General features: G+C 45.9%; 1 protein-coding gene across 1 annotated transcript; it reads left to right on the top strand.

Annotated features, from left to right (window-relative positions):
- Positions 1-1,658: 1,658 nt before the first annotated feature.
- On the top strand, positions 1,659-20,096 carry LOC310670498 (uncharacterized protein). Its single transcript, XM_083425945.1, has 5 exons — positions 1,659-1,981; positions 4,916-4,987; positions 7,819-7,945; positions 10,915-11,028; positions 17,735-20,096. The coding sequence occupies exons 1-5, from the start codon at positions 1,892-1,894 to the stop codon at positions 18,892-18,894; spliced, it is 1,563 nt and encodes a 520-aa protein (XP_083282071.1). The 5' UTR covers positions 1,659-1,891; the 3' UTR covers positions 18,895-20,096.
- Positions 20,097-21,022: the final 926 nt, after the last annotated feature.

The raw sequence follows: 21,022 nt of genomic DNA on the forward strand, positions 1-21,022 counted from the left end.
CTTGTCTAGTTTTTGCTCCCCACCCTTTTTTAAACTCTGTTTTGGGGTACTTGCTTTGAGACGTGATGGCCAGGTACCAGCACTTCAAGGAACAAATCCCAGTATACTGGTTCCTCCATCAGGGTTCACAATGAGCATTTTTGGTGCTGATCTCCTCCCTTCTCTCAGCCAAGAGGGGCTCAGGCTAAGGGAGCGTCTCTTAAGAAACCTCCTCTGACCCTCTCCCTAAGGAAGCTACTTCAGAATTTTTTAAAATAACTTTTGTGCCAGGGTCAAATATGCTTAAAGCCACTTCACCATTGCTCCGAAATATGTGGTTAATCAGATCCAAGGCGACACAACCTGAAGATGCTCAGAGAGACACTTGAAATTAAATAATAATACATACAACATACCTACACTCAATCCCACAGATAATTCCCATCACCATCCACCACCCCTCACCCTTTGTGTTAGACTTCCAATCTAAAAGGTAAAGGTAAAGGTACCCCTGCCCGTACGGGCCAGTCTTGACAGACTCTAGGGTTGTGCGCCCATCTCACTCAAGAGGCCAAGGGCCAGCGCTGTCCGAAGACACTTCTGGATCACGTGGCCAGCGTGACATCGCTGCTCTGGCAAGCCAGAGCCGCACACGGAAACACCGTTTACCTTCCCGCTAGTAAGCGGTCCCTATTTATCTACTTGCACCCAGGGGTGCTTTCGAACTGCTAGGTTGGCAGGCGCTGTCTACTCAATTGCAATTTCTTTCCACTTCTATTACTTCCTTTCACACACCTTTAACCTAATTTCATACTTCTTTTTCTATTACACATTGTTATCCATCTTATTTAGTATTCCAATATTTGAAACGAAACTTATTTATTCTAATAGGAGTTCTGATTTTTCGATATAGTTTTGCAAGTATCTTTTAAACACCTCCCAGTCCCTGTCTGCCTTCTCTTTTGAGATCCTTCCAATTTCTCCCATTGTTTTGGATATATTGTAGTACTCCAATAATTTGGCAAGCCACTCTATCTTTGTTGGTACAGTACCACTTTTCCAATTTTTCACATGTATGTAGGTATGTTGTATGAAATGTACGTTTGTATGTGTATTAATGTTGAATTATTTTAACAATAAAAATTTATTTTAAAAAAAGAAATTAAATAATAATAATAATAATAATAATAATAATAATAATAATAATAAATGTCCAGTAGCACCTCCAACCAAGTTTGTTCTGGTATAAGCTTTCGTGTGCATACACACTTCTTCAGAGAGATGCTTGAGATCATCTTGGGCCAGGATCAGACTCAACTCTGGAGCTTTTCTTTCTTTCTTTCTTTCTTTCTTTCTTTCTTTCTTTCTTTTCTTTTCTTTTCTTTTCTTTTCTTTTCTTTTCTTTTTGAATAACAAAGAGTTGGCCCTGGTGGGAGTGGCAGGGGGAAAGAACAGAAGTCAAATGCATGGATTCTAGGAGAGGTCGTTCCACTAGCAGGATATATCTAGTGTGGGGAGTGGGGGCTTTTTATGGATGTATTTTTAAATTATTATTTAATTTCTACTCAATAGGTTTTTTTTGGGGGGGGGGGTCCTTACCAAGTTCCCCATTCCCCTCTGTCGTTGAAATGGTTTCTTCCACCTCTAGCTTCATGTTCACTCTTCTCTCGGGACGCGTCGGCACTTTGCCCCCGTTTTTCTTCCACCTTCATGAGGTCTAGCAGCGCGCAAGTTCAGCATCCTTTGGTTCCTTCCACGCATCGCTCCCCCTTAAGTCGTCGGAGGCGTTGATGCTGCCGAGCTCCCCTTCCTTCCTCCCACTTGTAGGATTTTGTTTGGGGCTGGCGCTGGGAACGGAGGTAGTTGGTCAACCCAAGGAGCCAGTCCGCTTTACCGATCGCCTGTTGCAGAAATGCTGGAGCGAAGACACGCTTCGAGTGCCGACGTCCAAAGTGGAAATTTTGCAAAGGCTGCAGGAGATCCTGAGCGGAAAGATCTTGAGGTACAGCAGTGTTGGGGGACGTGGGCAAGCCTTAAGCTCTCTCTTTGGCCTGGGTGGCCTTCAGGAGGTTGAAAAGGGCAGAAAATGAGACACTCTTAACCCAGCGACAGAACATCTGTTCTGCATTCAGTAGGTCTCATCTCCAGGCAGGGTTAGATTCTACTTCTGAAATCCAGGAGATCCAGAACTGCCAGTCAGTGTAGACAGTTACAGAACCAATGGTCTAACTCGGTATAAAACAGCTTGGGAAAGCAAATTTCTGTCCCCTCAGCAGCATCCACACAATTGCACCCAATGAGTTGAAAAGTCAGTGGGATTGGGGTCAGATGGACTCAAGATTTCAGGCACAAATCTGCCACCCCTGAAATTTCCCCTTTTTTCTTGTTTCCAGAGAGTTTTGTGGCAGCTTTAAAAGACCAGCTGATTTACCACCACATAAGCTTGTTTGTGATATTCTAAAGGTAGATCTTTTTCTTGCCAATTGCATGTAGAAGTGGAGCCACGAAGCTTAGATGCTTAAAAGCATCCTAGCTGTGGCAGCTATTCTGGAATAATAGATCTGGAAAAGTGGTGTGTAATTGCATGTATTTTACCTAGTTGGTTTATTAATATTGGCCGCCTAGTCATTTTGGTCTCTCCCTTCCTTACAGTTGAAATTTAGATTAACTTCCTCACCAAAGGAACCCACGTTTATTTGTTTGTTTGTTTATATTAAATTTGTATACCTCCCTTCATCCATGGATTTTAGGGCAGTTCACAGCAGCCATGATTAGTCTGCAAAATGCCAAATACTTATATAATAATAAATAATAATAATAAATTATTATTTCTACCCCACCGTTCCCAGTTTAAAAACCAGGCTCAGGGCGGCTAACAGCAAATATAATGGTCAAAGGCCTGGAAACAATGCCTTATGAGGAACGGCTAAGGGAGCTGGGCATGTTTAGCCTGGAGAAGAGGAGGTTAAGGGGTGATATGATAGCCATGTTCAAATATATAAAAGGATGTCACATAGAGGAGGGAGAAAGGTTGTTTTCTGCTGCTCCAGAGAAGCGGACACGGAGCAATGGATCCAAACTACAAGAAAGAAGATTCCACCTAAACATTAGGAAGAACTTCCTGACAGTAAGAGCTGTTCGACAGTGGAATTTGCTGCCAAGGAGTGTGGTGGAGTCTCCTTCTTTGGAGGTCTTTAGGCAGAGGCTTGACAACCACATGTCAGGAGTGCTCTGATGGTGTTTCCTGCTTGGCAGGGGGTTGGACTCGATGGCCCTTGTGATCTCTTCCAACTCTATGATTCTATGATTCTATAAAACATTGATTAAAATGTGATTTAAATACAGCATAAAAACAACATAAAATACAACATAAATGCAGCCTCAGTGTCAATAAAATTCAAAAATTCAGGGGTCATTTTTTTTTGGGGGGGGGAACCCTAGTCAGTAGACATCAAATGATCACCAGGGCTAACTGGCCAAGTTGGTCCTACTAGGGCCTTCAAGGAGACCAGGGAAGAATTTAAATGGGGGGTCCCAGAAAGGGTTTCTTCATAGAAGAGGAAAGGGAAAAGGGAATAGAGGATCAGGCTAATTCAAATTGAAGGCCAGGCGGAATAGCTCTGGCTTACAGGCCCTGCGGAAGGAGATCAAGTCCTGGAGGGCCCTGGTCTCATGGGACAGAGCATTCCACCAGGTCGGAGCAGTCACTGAAAAGGCCCTGGCCCTGGTGGAGGATAGTCTGGCTTCCTTAGGGCGCATTTCTTGGTGAATATTATCATCAACATCTTTATTGCTAATATTAGTGTAGTTGGGGTGCCCAGCCGTGAATGATATCTTCAGAAATCCGAAAATGAGGAATCACAGAATTGTAGAGTTGGAAGGGACCCAAGGGTCATCTAGTCCAACCCTCTGCAATGCCTCTTAAATTAAGTACACAGGACGCTGCCTTTAAACTGAATCAGACCATTGGTCGTCTAGCGCAGGATTGCCTACACTTACAGGAAGCAGCTCTTCAGACAGGGAGTCTCTCTCAGCCCTGACTGGAAATACCGGGCATTTGAGCCTGAGACTTTCTACCTGCCAAGCACTTGCCCTACTGCTCAGCTGAGGCCTTTCCTATTTTATTTTATTTTTTCATTTCAAAACAATTTTTTTTTAACAAAGATCAAATTCAAAATCCATTTTAATTTTCTGACATAAGCCTATTACATAGATTACCTAAATTAAAATATATCTAATTGCTCTAGGCTTCCCTTTGCTATATGTAAATACAACGCAATTAACAAATTATATTATAAACGATATTATAGGTTCCCATATACCCCCCACTCCCCTTCACCCATGTGTGATCTCAATATTTTACTTCTTCCAGCTTGTTGTGTTGTTATAATTTAATAATTATTCAATTGATTCTATTATTATATTCTTACTTAACCCTGCACGTTTTACACATTCTCTATTAATATTTCAATTCCGGGACTGTATTTTTTCATGTATTCCTTCACTCCATCCCACTCTCTAATTATTCTCTGATTTGAGTGGCCTCTAATAATTGCCGCCAATTTTGCCATTTCTACAAACTCACAGAGTTTGTTTTGCCATTCTAATAGTGATGGGATTTTCTCCCCCTTCCAGTTTTTTGCAATCAATATTCTGGCAGCTGCTGTTGCGTAAAGGAATACACTTTTCTTATCTTTGGGAATGTCATTGGATATTAGGCCTAACAGCCTCTGGCTTTTTTAAAAAGAAATCTTAAATCTCCCTATTTGTTAACTGAGCTGCTGTTAAAGTTTTTCAATACACATTCCAAACTTAATCGCTCCACAAAATATTGGGGCGGGTGGTGGTGAAAAGAGACGAAGCGGCAGGAATCTGGAATATCCAAGATTATATGTATCCCAATTTGAGAGTGCAGAATATCTTTCTCTTTCTGCAGATCAACTTCAATGAATCTCAGCCCCCAAGCGGCAGAAGAAAAATGGACACAGCTGCTGAGCAGCACCGTGAGGTAAGACAGGAGAGGAAGGGGGTGCCAGGGTCAAGGTTTTTGTGCACTGATAGGATCGGGGCTCATCTATGCTGTCATTCCATGCAAACAGTAAGCTTTCTGTACCTCCATTATCTCTTGTCCATATGGTGGTCCTCTAAATCCCTGTCTTCCCATGCTTTCCTCTCTCCAGATTCTCTCATCTCCTAACCTTTTTGGCATATCCTTGGCATGAGAAAATCCGGATTGAAGGGGAGGGAGGAATATGGGAAGGCAGGGATTTGGAAGAGAACATCATGCAGACGGCAGGAAATTGATGGGTGTGCAAGAAACTTACTGGCCACATTAAAGGACAAGATGGAGGAGCCCTTAGGGCTGGGCAATCACTGCAATGAACAAGTCAGACTATTGGTCCAGATAACTATCATCTATGGTGGCGCTGTGGTCTAAACCACAGAGCCTAGGGCTTGCCGATCAGAAGGTCGGCGGTTCGAATCCCCGTGACTGGGTGAGCTGCCGTTGCTCGGTCCCTGCTCCTGCCAACCTAGCAGTTCGAAAGCACATCAAAGTGCAAGTAGATAAATAGGTACCGCTCCGGCGGGAAGGTAAACGACTTTTCCGTGTGCTGCTCTGGTTCGCCAGAAGCGACTTAGTCATGCTGGCCACGTGACCCAGAAGCTGTCTGTGGACAAACGCTGGCTCCTTCGGCCTATAGAGTGAGATGAGCGTGCAACCCCAGAGTTGTCCACAACTGGACCTAACGGTCAGGGGTCCCTTTACCTTTACTAAATACCATCTACCTGGACTGGCAGTGGCTGTCCAGGATTCCAGGTAGGGAACACTTCCAGGCCTACCTAGAGATGCTAAAGGCAGAACCTTGGAGCTGCAGCCCTTCAGGACTACTCAGAAGGAAGCTCCATGTAGTTCAAGGGGACTTATTCCCAGGCAAGTCTTAACAGGACTTGCATCTGAGTAGATCCATCTATGTAAGACAAAACACACAAGTTGTTTGTTCAGGACTATGTGTCTCATGACGCTGGTTGCTAGCAGCATTTTTCAGATCAGTGAACATGTTTTTGGGGATGGGGGGGTGATAAGATCAGGGCTATAGCCACTCTTTCTGCTCATGACTGCCATCGCCCTTGAGCCAGTGCCACTAACTGGACTCATCCACTTCAGCCTGACTGGGCTAGGCGAGCTGGGTAGCACTTCCAGAGACCACCTTCTGCACAGGAACAGGTCAAAGTGCTGTGGACTCACAGCTTAGAGTTGTGAGCACCGGATTCACTTCCACAAGTAGACAGTCGTCGCACAGCAGAGTCCAGCAGAGTATATAAACAACTCAGAGAGCAGCTCTGTAGAATATCTTCTTTATTCTATCTACAACTATTATACAACTATATACAGAGCTAAATGAGCCTAAGCATAAATGAATGCTAAACCGCACTGAGTGTCTGCAGCTGCTCTTAGCAGCAACCTTATCTATACACACAATCTCTAACACTCAGTCTCTCTCCGACACATTGACTGACTGACTGACTCACTGACCGACTCATTCACTGACCGACTCTTTGATGTGGTGCTGGAGCAGAATAAGTAGAGAGCAGAACACGCCTCCTCCTCTCTGCAGAATCAGCAGACTCCTCAGGAGATTCTTGGATATGGGAGGGGTGAAATCTCCTCAGTGTTTATATGGAGATCTGAACATAGTATATGTACCTGAACCTATATACGGCCTTCCATATGTTTGGGCCAAAACTCCCATCAGCCCTCACGGTGGTGGTGGTTGTTTTAAAGTTTCTTTCTTTCTTTCTTTCTTTCTTTCTTTCTTATTTATTTATACATTTCACTAATTTTACAATCATTTCGACATTTCAAAACTTGACTTCCTTCCCCCTCTTTTCTGCGGTTCCTTAAATTTAATTTTAATATCTTCTGCATATCCAGATTAACTTAATTCACTCAGTTATTCATCTTTAAATATATACTCTTATAAAACTGCAGGTTGTTACAATGATCCTGCCAATGTTTTTATCTGTTAAATATTCAAGAAACCATTTCCATTCTTTTGTAAAAGATTTGTTATCTTGATTTTTTATTCTTCCGCTGGGGCGATGGCAGTTGGGATCCAAGAAATTCTGGAGGACATTAGGTTGAGAGCAAGTCAACATTGGTAGGAAGTCAGCCACCTGCTTTTCTGATCATTCCATAAGTGCAAGCATTCCTCTTTGTGCCCTGTTCTGGCCTCTCTCTTACACACACTGAGAGAGAACCAATTTTGGGGGCACCAACAGGGGAGGAAGGAAACCCCATTGTGCAAGCAGAAATCCCTGCTCAGGGCTTCAGCTGATGTGACTCCTTAGGTAGGTTTATTAGCAAAGCAAGTCCTACCCAGATTGGAAGGTTGGCGGTTCGAATCCCTGCAACAGAGTGAGCTCCCGTTGCTCTGTCCCAGCTCCTGCCAACCTAGCACTTTGAAAGCACGCCAGTGCAAGTAGATAAATAGATACCGCTGTGGCAGGAAGGTAAATGGTGTTTCCGTGCGCTCTGGTTTCCATCACGGTGTCCCGTTGCGCCAGAAGCGTTTTAGTCCTGCTGGCCACATGACCCGGAAAGTTGTCTGTGGACAAACACTGGCTCCCTCTGCCTGAAAGTGAGATGAGTGCTGCAACCCCATAGTCGCCTTTGACTGGACTTAACCGTCCAGCCTGCACCTCTGAACTGTACACCTGAACTAAGCCCACCTGGGTGTGGGAGGGGCTGGACTGCAGGCATTCTTCCTCTCCCACCACCTGCCCTTTTGAATCTAAAAACACAGTGCTGATTTTGGGGCTCTTTTCCCTCTGCTTTAGGGGCCTACAATCTTTGAAGAGGTATCTGTGGTTCTCATGGAAGAAAAGGAGTTCACCTTGGATCCTCACCTGCTTGCCCTCAGTGGGAATAACATCCAGCAGTATTGCACCATGCTGTCCTGGCTGGGTAAGTCTTGCATATTCCAACAACAATTTATTTATATCCCACCCACCTGGCTGGGCTTCCGCAGCCACTCTGGGCGGCTTCCAGCAAAATATTAAAATACAGTAATGCATCAAACATTAAAAGCTTCCCTAAACAATTACAATTTATGAAGCATTTCTCCCAGCCATGCAGTTTGGTTTCACAACAATCCTGTGAGGTAGGTTAATTGGAGTGATCGTGGTCTTCCCCAGAGCCGGATTTAGGTGTGATGAGGCCCTAAGCTACTGAAGGTAATGGGGCCCTTTATATGTCCAGCTGTCCTTTGTCAACAACAAATTGTCGCTGTTTTTTGTTGTTGAATATATGCTATAGGGTAATTTATGGACCTAATAGGTATCTAAAGCCATTTGCGCATGTTGCCATGCAACCAGTCCATGCAGAATGTAGGCACCTTATATATAGAAATGAGCAAACCGGTGATGTTTTTGGGAGCAGGCTAGCAGGCGGGGCCCATTACTTACATCAATCATAGGAGACTACCAACACAAAACACTGTTGCTGTATGTAGGTTTTATTTTATTTGTTTTTTATCTTATATTTTGGAAATGTACATTCAGTCCCCCCCCCCTATATTTTTTGGGGGGGCCCCCAAGAGAGTGGGGCCCTAAGCTATAGCTTGTTTAGCTTACATGTAAATCCACAGTGTGGTTCTGTGCGCTGCTCTGGTTCGCCAGAAGCGGCTTAGTCATGCTGGCCACATGACCCGGAAGCTGTACGCCAGCTCCCTTGGCCAATAAAGCGAGATGAGTGCCGCAACCCCAGAGTCTGTCACGACTGGACCTAATGGTCAGGGGTCTCTTTATCATTACTAACTCTCATCTACCTGGACTGGCAGTGCCTGTCCAGTATTTCAGTAAGGGTCAGGGGTCCCTTTACCCTTTACCTTTACTGGCTCACTGGGAAAAAACTTCAGAAATTCATAAAGACAGGTGAGCTCAGCTACTCAGCAGCCCCTCTGCCTGAGTGATAATTCCTGGCATCCTGATACCTGAGTGCTAGACAGGTAGCCATTCCAGAAATAACAAACCCAGATGAAGACAAAAGGGTGTGATTAACTTGGCTGGGAAACAGGGAAATGTAAATATCTCTTTTGTTACACTTGATGGGTGTTTGGTGGAGGGCAAGGAGAACCTTGGGGCAGGGTCCAGGATGCTCAGATTACTGCCACCAGACCTCCTCTTTCATGATGTAACCATGATGTATTAGTGATGTAGTTTGGGGGGGTGTAACATGGGGATTAGCAGCTAATAAAAGTTTGGGGGCTCTTTTGTTCGGGGCGTCCATCTTGTTCCACCTTGTGGCAGGTGGGAGTCCTGTCGTGACAGTCTTCAATAAAGACCAAGCCTCCTGGCTGCTGTTTTGCTCTGGTATTCCCGGCTGGTGTCCTGGTTTTATGTCCAAGGGAGCCCTCAGATTTCTCCGTTAACATTTGTCAACATAAATGCAGCAAAGACAACCCAACCCACCCACCAAATATAAAACCATGTCTTTTCATAAGCAGTGACATCTCTCTCACTCTCACTACTGTCTCCCCAACTTAAGCTTATGTCAAAAAGCGTTGCAAAATTCCACCCTCCTCTTTGCCTGCAGTTCCCACCCAGTACTGTACTACTGGAGATACAGAACAACTGCAGGAATATGCATGGATATCAAGAAAGGGAGAAGGTTCTTCCTCCCCATGACAAATCAAGAAAAGGAAGCCACAATGATCCATAATGAATGGGGGAAAATGTTTAAAAGTACTTCCCTCCCCCCCAAAAAAAAACCAGAGTTCTGTTGAGGATAATTCAGACTGAAATTTCCAGGTGTCAAAAAAGGTTATTTACGTACGCCATTACTGTGGCCCGTGTTTTGTTAGCCCCAAAATGGAAAAGGAACGAGTTCCCAACCAAAGAAGAGTTAGCAATTTAAGTTGATAGAATATGCTCAGCTTGCAGACTTAACATATAGAATAAGAGAACAAGAAGAACATACATTTAGAGAAGATTGGAAGACGTTTATTGAATATATGGGAAATAACTGTGTACAGCTGAAAGCCCTGGCAGCATTCAGATAAATTCAACAGTGTAAATAAGTTACGATGGATGTAATAATGGAATACTGAATGGTACTGTTTCTGTAAAAATGCAAGGATTTATGATATGTAAAATGAACCATGGAAAGAGCAGAAGGGAAGTCACTGATATCTTAAGGATGTAAAAATAAGTACTTTAAATTATAAAACAGAGAATTTAATAAAAAAAAAATTATGTACAGTGGTACCTCAGGTTACATAAGCTTCAGGTTACATACGCTTCAGGTTACAGACTCCGCTAACCCAGAAATAGTGCTTCAGGTTAAGAATTTTGCTTCAGGATGAGAACAGAAATTGTGCTCCGGCGGCGCGGCAGCAGCAGGAGGCCCCATTACCTAAAGTGGTGCTTCAGGTTAAGAACTGTTTCAGGCTAAGTACGGACCTCTGGAACGAATTAAGTACTTAACCTGAGGTACCACTGTATATAAAAAAAGGAAGCCACAAGAATAAGTGGGGCAAATTCACCCTAAGCATGTTGACTCAGAAGTAAGCCCTCTTTGAGATTAGTTGGTCACTTCTTGCCAAATATTCACGGATGTTAGGTTATTAAAAAGTGTAATCCTGCAATATTATATTTTGAAACTAGGTCATTTCTGAGTTTGAGGGCAGGTAGGAGTTATAGCTGACAACAACTTTGAGGGCACCAGGTTGGGGGATGCTAACCAGCAGCCGTTCTCCATGGTTTCAGGCTCAGATATTTCTGAGACCCCTTAGCTGAAGATGATAGGAATTGAACTTTTGACATTTTCAGTGAGAAGCATGTGGTCTGCCGCTAAGCTATGTCTGCTGTAGCAGAGAGTGAGCTGAACCTCTCCTAAGATTTTTGTTCTCTCTCTTTTGCTCTCTGGCTGAACAGAATTGAAGAATCCCAAGCCTGAAATTTACTTCGAGATGGAACAAGGCCTCATGTTGCCCCTCTCGCTGGCCCATATTGTCGAGGAGTTTGAGATTTTGCCGTGCTTATCCCAAGGTGAGGAATGGCGTGTTCGTTCCTGAACAGAGCGGCCGAGCAGGTCGCCCACATTACAGATGAGGAGAGTGAGGTAGAAATGCAGAGATGCTTAATTGTTCCACACTGAGAATCAATTCAAATGGACAGAGAATATTTGGTACAGTCCGGTCCTCCCAGAGCTGTACAGTGGTACCTCAGGTTACAAACGCTTCGGGTTACAGACTCCGCTAACCCAGAAATAGTACCCCGGTTTAAGAACTTTGCGTCAGCATGAGAACAGAAATTGCACAGTGGCAGTGCGGCGGCAGCGGGAGGCCCCATTAGCTAAAGTGTTACCTCAGGTTAAGAACAGTTTCAGGTTAAGAACGGACCTCCAGAACGAATTAAGTTCTTAATCCGAGGTTCCACTGTACTACTGCAAGAGGTTTCCTTGTAATTTGTAATGATAGCGAGTGGTACCAGGGTGTGTCGCAAACACGTTACAATTAAAACAGCTACAATTTAAATCCTAAAATAAAATCACAAACAACCAAGGGCAAAGTAGCGAAACAAACAGGTTGGTGCGAGGATTGCGTATTTGAACATTCACCTTTATAACAAGAATGCCCCGCACACAGAAATATAGCTGGTCAGGGTGAAGGCAAGGCCAGAGCCTTGCAGGGCAGCGGCTGAAGAAGGAGCCAAAAGGGGTTTCTTGTGTGTGTGATTCTTGTGGCTGATTAGCTGCTTTCCCTGGTCAAAGGTCAGAGGGGGCAGGGTTTCTGTTGAGGCAGGTGATTAGCTGTGGGAGGAGCTTATCAGTGTTTGCAGGGCAGCGGCGCGCGCCTATTGGCGCGCGCAGTTTGAACCATCTTTTAGATTTAGGGGAGCTAGTCTCAAGCCCAACGACACATTCTCAAGATGGAGGGGGAGGGAACAGCTGCAGTCGCCTGCGGGTCCTGCGCAATGTTTGCCATCTTGCCAAAGGTTGCAGGCAGCTTTACGTGCAGCAATTGCATGTTGATTGCCCTCCTAAAAGACAAAGTCCAGCAACTGGAGGAACGTGTAGCTACGCTCCAAAGAATTAGAGAGCTGGAGCTCTTCTTGGAAGCAACAGAGCACACCGTCTCCACCAAGGAGGAGACAGGGGACTCCCCTGAGAAGGAGGCTAGTTCACCAACACAGGAGCCCGATATGTGGAGAAACGTGACTCAAAGAAGTAGGAGGCCCAGGGTTCGCTCTGATTGTCTAGAAATACACAATCGCTTTGAGGTCCTCTCCCCTAACATGGAAGACGAAGAGCAGACTCCATTTGAGGATCTCTCCCTCATTACAGTCGATCACGTATATAAAGATGAGCAGCAAAGTCAGTCCTCAGGGAATGTGCAGGCGACCTTGGAATGGACCGCTCACGGAAGAACCCTGACCAAACCTAAGAGAAGGCGTGTAGTGGTGATAGGGGATTCCCTACTGAGGGGAACAGAAGCAGTGATCTGTGGGCCTGACAAGATGTCTCGGGAAGTGTGCTGTCTCCCCGGGGCTAAGATCCAAGATGTAACTGAACGACTGCAAGGAATCATAAAACCCACTGACAAATACCCCTTCCTCTTGGTTCATGTGGGAACCAATGACACTGCAAGCAATAGCCTCCAGAAGATCAAAAGAGACTACGAGGCTCTGGGCAGGAAATTGAAGCAATTAAATGCACAAATCGTCATCTCATCTGTCCTCCCAGTTGAACGACGTGGCCCAGGGAGAGAGAGGAAAATAGTGGAAGTAAACAGCTGGCTTCGCAAATGGTGTAAACAGGAACAGTTTGGATTCTTAGATCACGGACTGCAGTTTCTTGAGGATGGACTTCTGGCAAGCGATGGGCTGCACCTCACAACGGTTGGGAGGAATGTTTTTGCCAAAAAACTAAGAAACCTCATCAGGAGGGCTTTAAACTGACTAATGTGGGGGAGGGAGACAGTGCTCCTGAAGGTAGGAGTCTATTAATTGATGAAGATGATCACCCAAATGTCATAGACCAAATGGAGCAAACAGCAAGCAGACCTAGTGGTGGGAGGAAAAAAGCCTTAAATAAGAGACACGGGGGAATGACTAATGGACTTCAATGTCTGTACACTAATGCACAAAGCATGGGAAATAAACAAGATGAGCTTGAGCTCTTGGTACAGCAAACTAAATATGACATAATAGGCATCACTGAAACCTGGTGGGATAAGTCCCACGATTGGAATGTAAAAATGGAGGGATACAATCTATTTCAGAGAAACAGACCAGACAAGAAAGGAGGAGGAGTGGCGTTATATGTCAGGGATGTGTATACCTGTGAAGAGATCCAAGATTTAGAACCTCAAAGCCAAAGTGAGAGCATTTGGGTCAAAATTAAGGGAGAGAAGAATAATAGTGACCTCATTGTGGGAGTTTACTATAGATCCCCAAGCCAAACAGAGGACATAGATGATGCCTTCCTGGAACAGATGGCCAAGCATGCAAAAGGAAGGGAGATAGTAGTAATGGGGGACTTCAATTACCCAGATATTTGTTGGATGTCAAACTCAGCCAAGAGCATAAGGTCAAACAGATTCCTCACTGGCCTTGCAGACAACTTCATTGTCCAGAAAGTGGGAGAAGCAACAAGAGGAACAGCCATTTTAGATCTGGTCCTAACCAATGTCGATGACCTGGTTAATGGGGTAGAAGTGGAAGGATCATTAGGCGCAAGTGATCACGCTCTTCTGAAGTTTACTATACAACGGAAAGGAGCAGCCAAGCATACTAGGACTCAATTTCTTGACTTTAAGAAAGCCGACTTCATAAAACTTAGGGAAGTGCTGGGTGAGATCCCATGGACAGTAATACTAAAAGGAAAGGGAGTTCATGATGGCTGGGAGTTTGTTAAGAGGGAGATAGTAAAAGCACAACTTCAGGCAATACCAATGAGACGGAAACATGGAAGGTGCCTAAAGAAGCCAGGGTGGCTATCTAAAGAACTTTTAACTGAGTTAAGATTAAAAAAGGATGTGTACAAAAAATGGAAAAGGGGGGAAACCACCAAAGAGGAATTCAAACAAATAGCCAGCACGTGTAGACACAAAGTCAGAAAAGCTAAAGCACAGAATGAACTCAGGCTTGCTAGAGAGGTTAAAAGCAACAAAAAAGGCTTCTATGGGTATGTTCGTAGCAAAAGGAAGAACAAAGAAACAGTGGGGTCACTCAGAGGAGAAGATGGTGAAATGCAAACAGGGGACACAGAAAGGGCTGAACTCCTCAATGCCTTCTTTGCCTCAGTCTTCTCCGATAAAGAAAACAATGCCCGACCTGAAGAATTTGGAGCAAATGATTCAGCAGAGGAAACACAGCCCAGAATAACTAAGGAGATAGTACAAGAATACTTGGCTAGTTTAGATGTATTCAAGTCTCCAGGGCCAGATGAACTGCATCCAAGAGTATTAAAAGAACTGGCAGATGTGATCTCAGAACCACTGGCAGTCATCTTTGAGAATTCCTGGAGAACAGGCGAAGTCCCGGCAGACTGGAGGAGGGCAAATGTTGTCCCTATTTTCAAAAAGGGGAAAAGAGAGGACCCAAATAATTACCGCCCAGTCAGTCTAACATCAATACCAGGGAAGATTCTGGAGCAGATCATTAAGCAAACAATCTGTGAGCACCTAGAAAGGAATGCTGTGATCACCAATAGTCAGCATGGATTTCTGAAAAATAAGTCATGTCAGACTAACCTGATCTCATTTTTTGACAGAATTACAAGCCTGGTAGATGAAGGGAACGCAGTGGATGTAGTCTACCTTGATTTCAGCAAGGCATTTGACAAGGTGCCCCATGATATTCTTGTAAAGAAGCTGGTAAAATGCGGTCTTGACTATGCTACCACTCTGTGGATTTGTAACTGGCTGACTGACCGGACCCAAAGGGTGCTCATCAATGGTTCCTCTTCATCCTGGAGAAGAGTGACTAGTGGGGTGCCACAGGGTTCTGTCTTGGGCCCGGTCTTATTCAACATCTTTATCAACGACTTGGATGATGGACTCAAGGGCATCCTGATCAAATTTGCAGATGACACCAAACTGGGAGGGGTGGCTAACACCCCAGAAGACAGGATCACACTTCAAAACGACCTTGACAGATTAGAGAACTGGGCCAAAACAAACAAGATGAATTTTAACAGGGAGAAATGTAAAGTATTGCACTTGGGCAAAAAAAATGAGAGGCACAAATACAAGATGGGTGACACCTGGCTTGAGAGCAGTACATGCGAAAAGGATCTAGGAGTCTTGGTTGACCACAAACTTAACATGAGCCAACAGTGTGACGCGGCAGCTAAAAAAGCCAATGCAATTCTGGGCTGCATCAATAGGAGTATAGCATCTAGATCAAGGGAAGTTATAGTGCCACTGTATTCTGCTCTGGTCAGACCTCACCTGGAGTACTGTGTCCAGTTCTGGGCACCACAGTTCAAGAAGGACACTGACAAACTAGAACGTGTACAGAGGAGGGCAACCAAAATGGTCAAAGGCCTGGAAACAATGCCTTATGAGGATCGGCTAAGGGAGCTGGGCATGTTTAGCCTGGAAAAGAGGAGGTTAAGGGGTGATATGATAGCCATGTTCAAATATATAAAAGGATGTCACATAGAGGAGGGAGAAAGGTTGTTTTCTGCTGCTCCAGAGAAGCGGACACGGAGCAATGGATACAAACTACAAGAAAGAAGATTCCACCTAAACATTAGGAAGAACTTCCTGACAGTAAGAGCTGTTCGACAGTGGAATTTGCTGCCAAGGAGTGTGGTGGAGTCTCCTTCTTTGGAGGTCTTTAAGCAGAGGCTTGACAACCATATGTCAGGAGTGCTCTGATGGTGTTTCCTGCTTGGCAGGGGGTTGGACTCGATGACCCTTGTGGTCTCTTCCAACTCTATGATTCTATGATTCTATGATTCTATGAGCCCATTTCCATTTGTGTGTGCTTGTGCAAGTGTGTGCAAAGTAGCTCTTAGGATTCTTTGCACCTTTTAGAATTCTGCAACTCTATTTAAAACAAAAAAGTCTAAACAAGACTACTGTGTAGACACCCTCATTAATTCCAATAGGTCTATGCTGAGTGGGACTGTTAGGAATCCTTGAGCTATTATTGCCTTCTGGATAGAAAGGAGAGCAGTTGAAAGAGCTGGGTATGTTTAGCCAAAGATTTAAGGCAGGTGTGGTGGGAAACCTTTGAGCCTCCAGATGTTGCTGAACTCCCATCAGTCCTAGCAAGCATGGCAAGGGATGATGGGAGTCGTGGTCCAGCAACATCTAAGAGCAGCGTTTCCCAGACTTGGGTCTCCAGCTGTTTTGGACTACAACTCCCATCATCCCTAGCTAACAGGACCAGTGGTCAGGGATGATGGGAATTGTAGTCCAAAAACAGCTGGTGACCCAAGTTTGAGAAACTCTGATCTAGAGGACTGACCCCAGACCTGATTTAAGGAGAGACATGGCAGCGGTCTTCAAGTATCTAATGCGGGGTAGGCAAACTAAGGTTCAGGGGCCAGATTCAGCCCAATCGCCTTCTAAATTTGGCCCGCAGACAGCCCGAGAATCAGTGTGTTTTCACATGAGTAGAATGTGTCCTTTTATTTAAAATGCATCTCTGGGTTGTTTGTGGGGCCTGCCTGGTGTTTTTACATGAGTAGAATGTGTCCTTTTATTTAAAATGCACCTCTGGGTTATTTGTGGGGCATAGGAATTCATTCATATTTTTTTCCCCAAAAATAGTCCGCCACCCCACAAGGTCTGAGGGACAGTGGACTGGCCCCCTGCTGAAAAATATAATAGTAATAATAATAATAATAATAATAATAATAATAATAATAATTTATTTATACCCCGCCCATCTGGCTGAGTTTCCCCAGCCACTCTGGGCGGCTCCCAATCGAAACAATACAGCATTAAATATTAAAAACTTCCCTAAACAGGGCTACCTTCAGATGTCTTTTAAAGATAGGATAGCTGCTTATTTCCTTTATATCTGAAGGGAGGGCGTTCCACAGGACGGGTGCCACTACCGAGAAGACCCTCTGCCTGGTTCCCTGTAACCTCACCTCTCGCAATGAGGGAACCACCAGAAGGCCCTCAAAGCTGGATCTCAGTGTCTGGGCTGAACGATGCGGGTGGAGACGCTCCTTCAGGTATACAGGACCGAGGCTGTTTAGGGCTTTAAAGGTTTGCTGACCCCTGATCTAAAGAATTGTTTTCAGTGGCTCCAAAGGGTGGGTCTAGAACTAATAGGTGGAAACGGAAAGCAAGCAAATTTTGACTCGAAAATGGGAAGAGCTTTTCATCCGTGGAAGAGAGGCTGCCATGGGAGGTGATAATGGATCCTTCATCACTGGTGGTATTTAAGCAGAGACGGTCACAGGGATGCCATAGTTTCAGATTCCTGTGCTGGGCAGAGGGCTGGACTACATTAGGGGTGGAGGACCCTACAAATGCTGCTGAACTACAACTCCCATCATCCCAGGTCATTGACCAGGTTGGCTGAGACTCATGGGAGCTGCGGTCTGACAACCTCTGGAGGACCACAGCTTTCCTATCCTTCATCCAGCTCCCCCACCGTTATACATTTTGTGTTTTAATAGGCAGATCTGCCTCTGGCATGCTTTATGCCCAAGGCTGGATTCTTGCTCTGTTTTCAGAACTGGGTCACGCTGACTCATTCCTGTATTTCCTTGTTCTCCAAGCAGACAACAGGACACTGCAGACCTCGGAGCCCGAATCCCCGCAGCAGGAGAGTGCTGCCATGCCGCTGGTCCGACTGCAGTATAATTTTGTGCCCAAATTGGAAGGAGGCGTCCTCCAGGGGAAACCTTCGGCCGGCAGGACCGTTTCAGAGATCCAGCAGGGGACCGGCCTTCAGGCGAGGAGCGAGGAGCCCGTTTCCTCTGGGAAAAACCCTGGCAAGCCTCCAGAGGCGCTGAAAGATCATTCTGATGGGGAAGGACTGGTGGGACGTTTACAGCAGGAAGGCTCCCGGCAGCCAACTGCAATGTGCTTTGCCAAGGCGACCGTTTCACAGGGACCTGAACGGAGCGATGCCCGAGATGTTGCTGGGCCGAACCTGCTTCTGAGAAAGGGAGGGCATCGCTTCTGCGGTGGCACTGCTGAAGAACCCACCATCCACGCAAGGAAAGGAACTTCTCACCTCTGCAGCAATGCGCCTCTGTCTTTCCAGATTCGTGAGGGAGCTTGTACCAGAGATGGATCTCTCTCGGATCCCGGAGAGGGAGGCAAACCCACTCTGAAGCTAAACCCCACCGCCCCCCGGCTGGTCCCCCCTGAGCAGACCCACAAAGGCCACGACGGCAGACCCCCTGTTAGTTTTAGCGCAGCCAGCCTTTCCGCACACCAGAAAACCTTCACAGGTGAACGGCAGAAACTCTTCAGCCCACTTGGCCTCCAGGGCCTTCCCAGCCCGGCAGGAGACATGGTAGAAAAACCATTCAAGTGTCCTGACTGCGGGAAGGGCTTCTTGCACCGATCAAGCATTCCCAGACACCAGAATCTGCGTTGCTTGGGCTCCCTGCCCCATCGGAAGAGCCCCTGCGGGGAGAAGCCCCTTCGTGGCCCTGGCGGTGGGATGGGCTTGATCAAAAGAAATCAATGCAGCGCTTGCAAGCAGCTCTCCCTCCCAGCTCCGTGGGTTCAGAAGAACCGGGCAGCTGGCGAGAAACCCTTCCGCTGCCCCGAGTGCGGCAACACGTTCACCGATAAGTATTCGATGATCAGGCACCAGGCGCTGCACCAAAGCGAGAAGCCCTTCAAGTGCCCCTGCTGCGACAAAAGCTACACCCAGAGGTGCCATTTGAAGAGGCACCAACAGACGAAGCACGCGGAGATTGCCTGATAACAGAGGGCAGCTTTGGCCCCGTGTCCTTTTGTTGTGGAGCTCATGAGAATTGTCCGTGTGAGGCTATAGTTTCGTTCCACCTTAAAAGGAACAGGCATGACTGTTGTGTGTCACATGCCTGTCTCCGTGGCTTCTCACTTTGTGGAGTCGAAATATATACCGTCATGTGATAGACAACAATCCCATGACTGCAATCACGGAGCAGGAATTCTAACAGCCCAGGGAACGCAGCTGTCTCTCTTTTCTTCACTACCAGAGTGGAGGGCGTGAATACTTTCATCAGAGTCCTCCAGCCTGAGCCTGGCCTTCCTGAGATCAGGGCAAGGAGGCCTTCCTGGAGGTTCCTGGACTTCAACTCCCATCAGCCTCAGCCAGCATGGCCAGCAGTCGGGGATGATGGGAGCTGCAGTCCAGCAAATGTCCAGAGGACCAGAGGTGCCTGCCTCTGATCATTGCTAGCATCCTTCAATCTCCACTTAAATTTCTGTCTTTTTTGGGGGTGGGGGGGAGAAGTCAAGGAATCTGCCCATCAACCTGCCGGATACAGCACCTGTTCACTTCGAGGCTGATCTGGACCCTCTAGACTTTGGGATTATTTTCCTCTCCGAGGCAGGAGGCTTCTGATATTCAGAAGAAGCAGGAAACTGGGGCTTGTTATCAGCCGCGAACAATGAAACTTCCTTCTCTCACATGCAAAGACCCCTGAAGAGCACGCAATGCTCACACTCTCATACTCGTCACAGCAAATAACAACGCCAGCTGTTGTGCTTTGGTCCCAAAGGGTCAGAGAAGCACTCTAGCAAGTGCCACATAATTACAATAATTGTGCTTTCAGATCTGCAGAGGAGACCCGTCACCCAAGCCCAGGGATGAACATAGCTCAAGGGATAGTAATAACAGGGAGGGCCTTAGCCCTTCCGTGGAGCTGTCACTCACAGTTGGCTCCTCCCTTACTGAGTTTCAGGCATGGCCTGAAAGCACCCCTCTTTAAGCCAGACGGGTGCTGTTTGTTTTTTTATTAGGATTTCTGCTGCATTTTTTTTAATGGTTTGTATTCTTTAATACCAGGACTTCTTAGTTTGCATTTTACTGTTTTATCGTGCATTTTAACTGGAGGGATGCATAAAATCCCCTGGGTTCTTTCTTTTTTTGATGAAGGGTAGTTAAAACACTGTAAACAAATAAATATTTTGAACACACAAGCCTGGCACAGATGCTTAAGCGCAAACTCAAGCCTCAGTCAACTACTGCTTTGGCTGGAAGGAGCGTAACTTATATTTATAATAATAATATTATAATAATTTATTATTTATACCCCACCCATCTGGCTGGGTCTCCCCAGCCACTCTGGGCAGCTTCCAACAGAATATTAAAATACAATAGTCTATTAAACGTTAACAGCTTCCCTAAACAGGGCTGCCTTCAGATGTCTTCTATAAGTCTGGTAGTAGTTGTTGTTCTCTTTGACATCTGGTGGGAGAGCGTTCCACAGGGCGGGGCGCCACAACCGAGAAGGCCCTCTGCCTGGTTCCCTGTAGCTTTGCTTGTCTCAATGAGGGAACCGCCAGAAGGCCCTCGGAGCTGGACCTCAGCGTCCAGGCAGAACGATGGGGGTGGGGACGCTCCTTCAGGTATTTAAAGGAAAGGAAAGGAAAAATGGTACACTGCCGGAAGACAGAATGGCTCGTCAAAATTCAAGCTGTTTTCTGCTGACCTGCTAAAGTCTGTGGATGTTAGAACCACAAAAAAAAACCTTTGCCAGTGGTGGTTGGGGCAGATAGGAGTTGTAGTCAAAAACTCCAGGAGGGCGCCATGTTGGCAAAGGCTGCCTTAAAGGTTAAGGGCTGTGTGAGCAATGAACCTATTATTATAAGAGCCAGGCTCCACACCCAGTGTGGCCAAACCGGTCATTACTTCCCTAAATCTGCCTCTGCCTGGAGCCCCTCAACCAGCAGGACCCCAGTGCAGCGGCCACTGCCCACTAGCAAGAATCACTGCAACTGGTATTCAGAGGCACAGAGCCTCTGGTTACTGTTGCAAACAAAATCTGCCCTTTTTCCCTTATGGGGTATCCAAGAGCCCGTACAGAGTCCTTAAGTGGGTTCCCTATCGGTAGGAGAAAATG

The sequence above is a fragment of the Podarcis tiliguerta genome (genome assembly GCF_965153285.1).
Source record: "Podarcis tiliguerta genome assembly, chromosome: 2".
Taxonomy (NCBI): domain Eukaryota; kingdom Metazoa; phylum Chordata; class Lepidosauria; order Squamata; family Lacertidae; genus Podarcis; species Podarcis tiliguerta.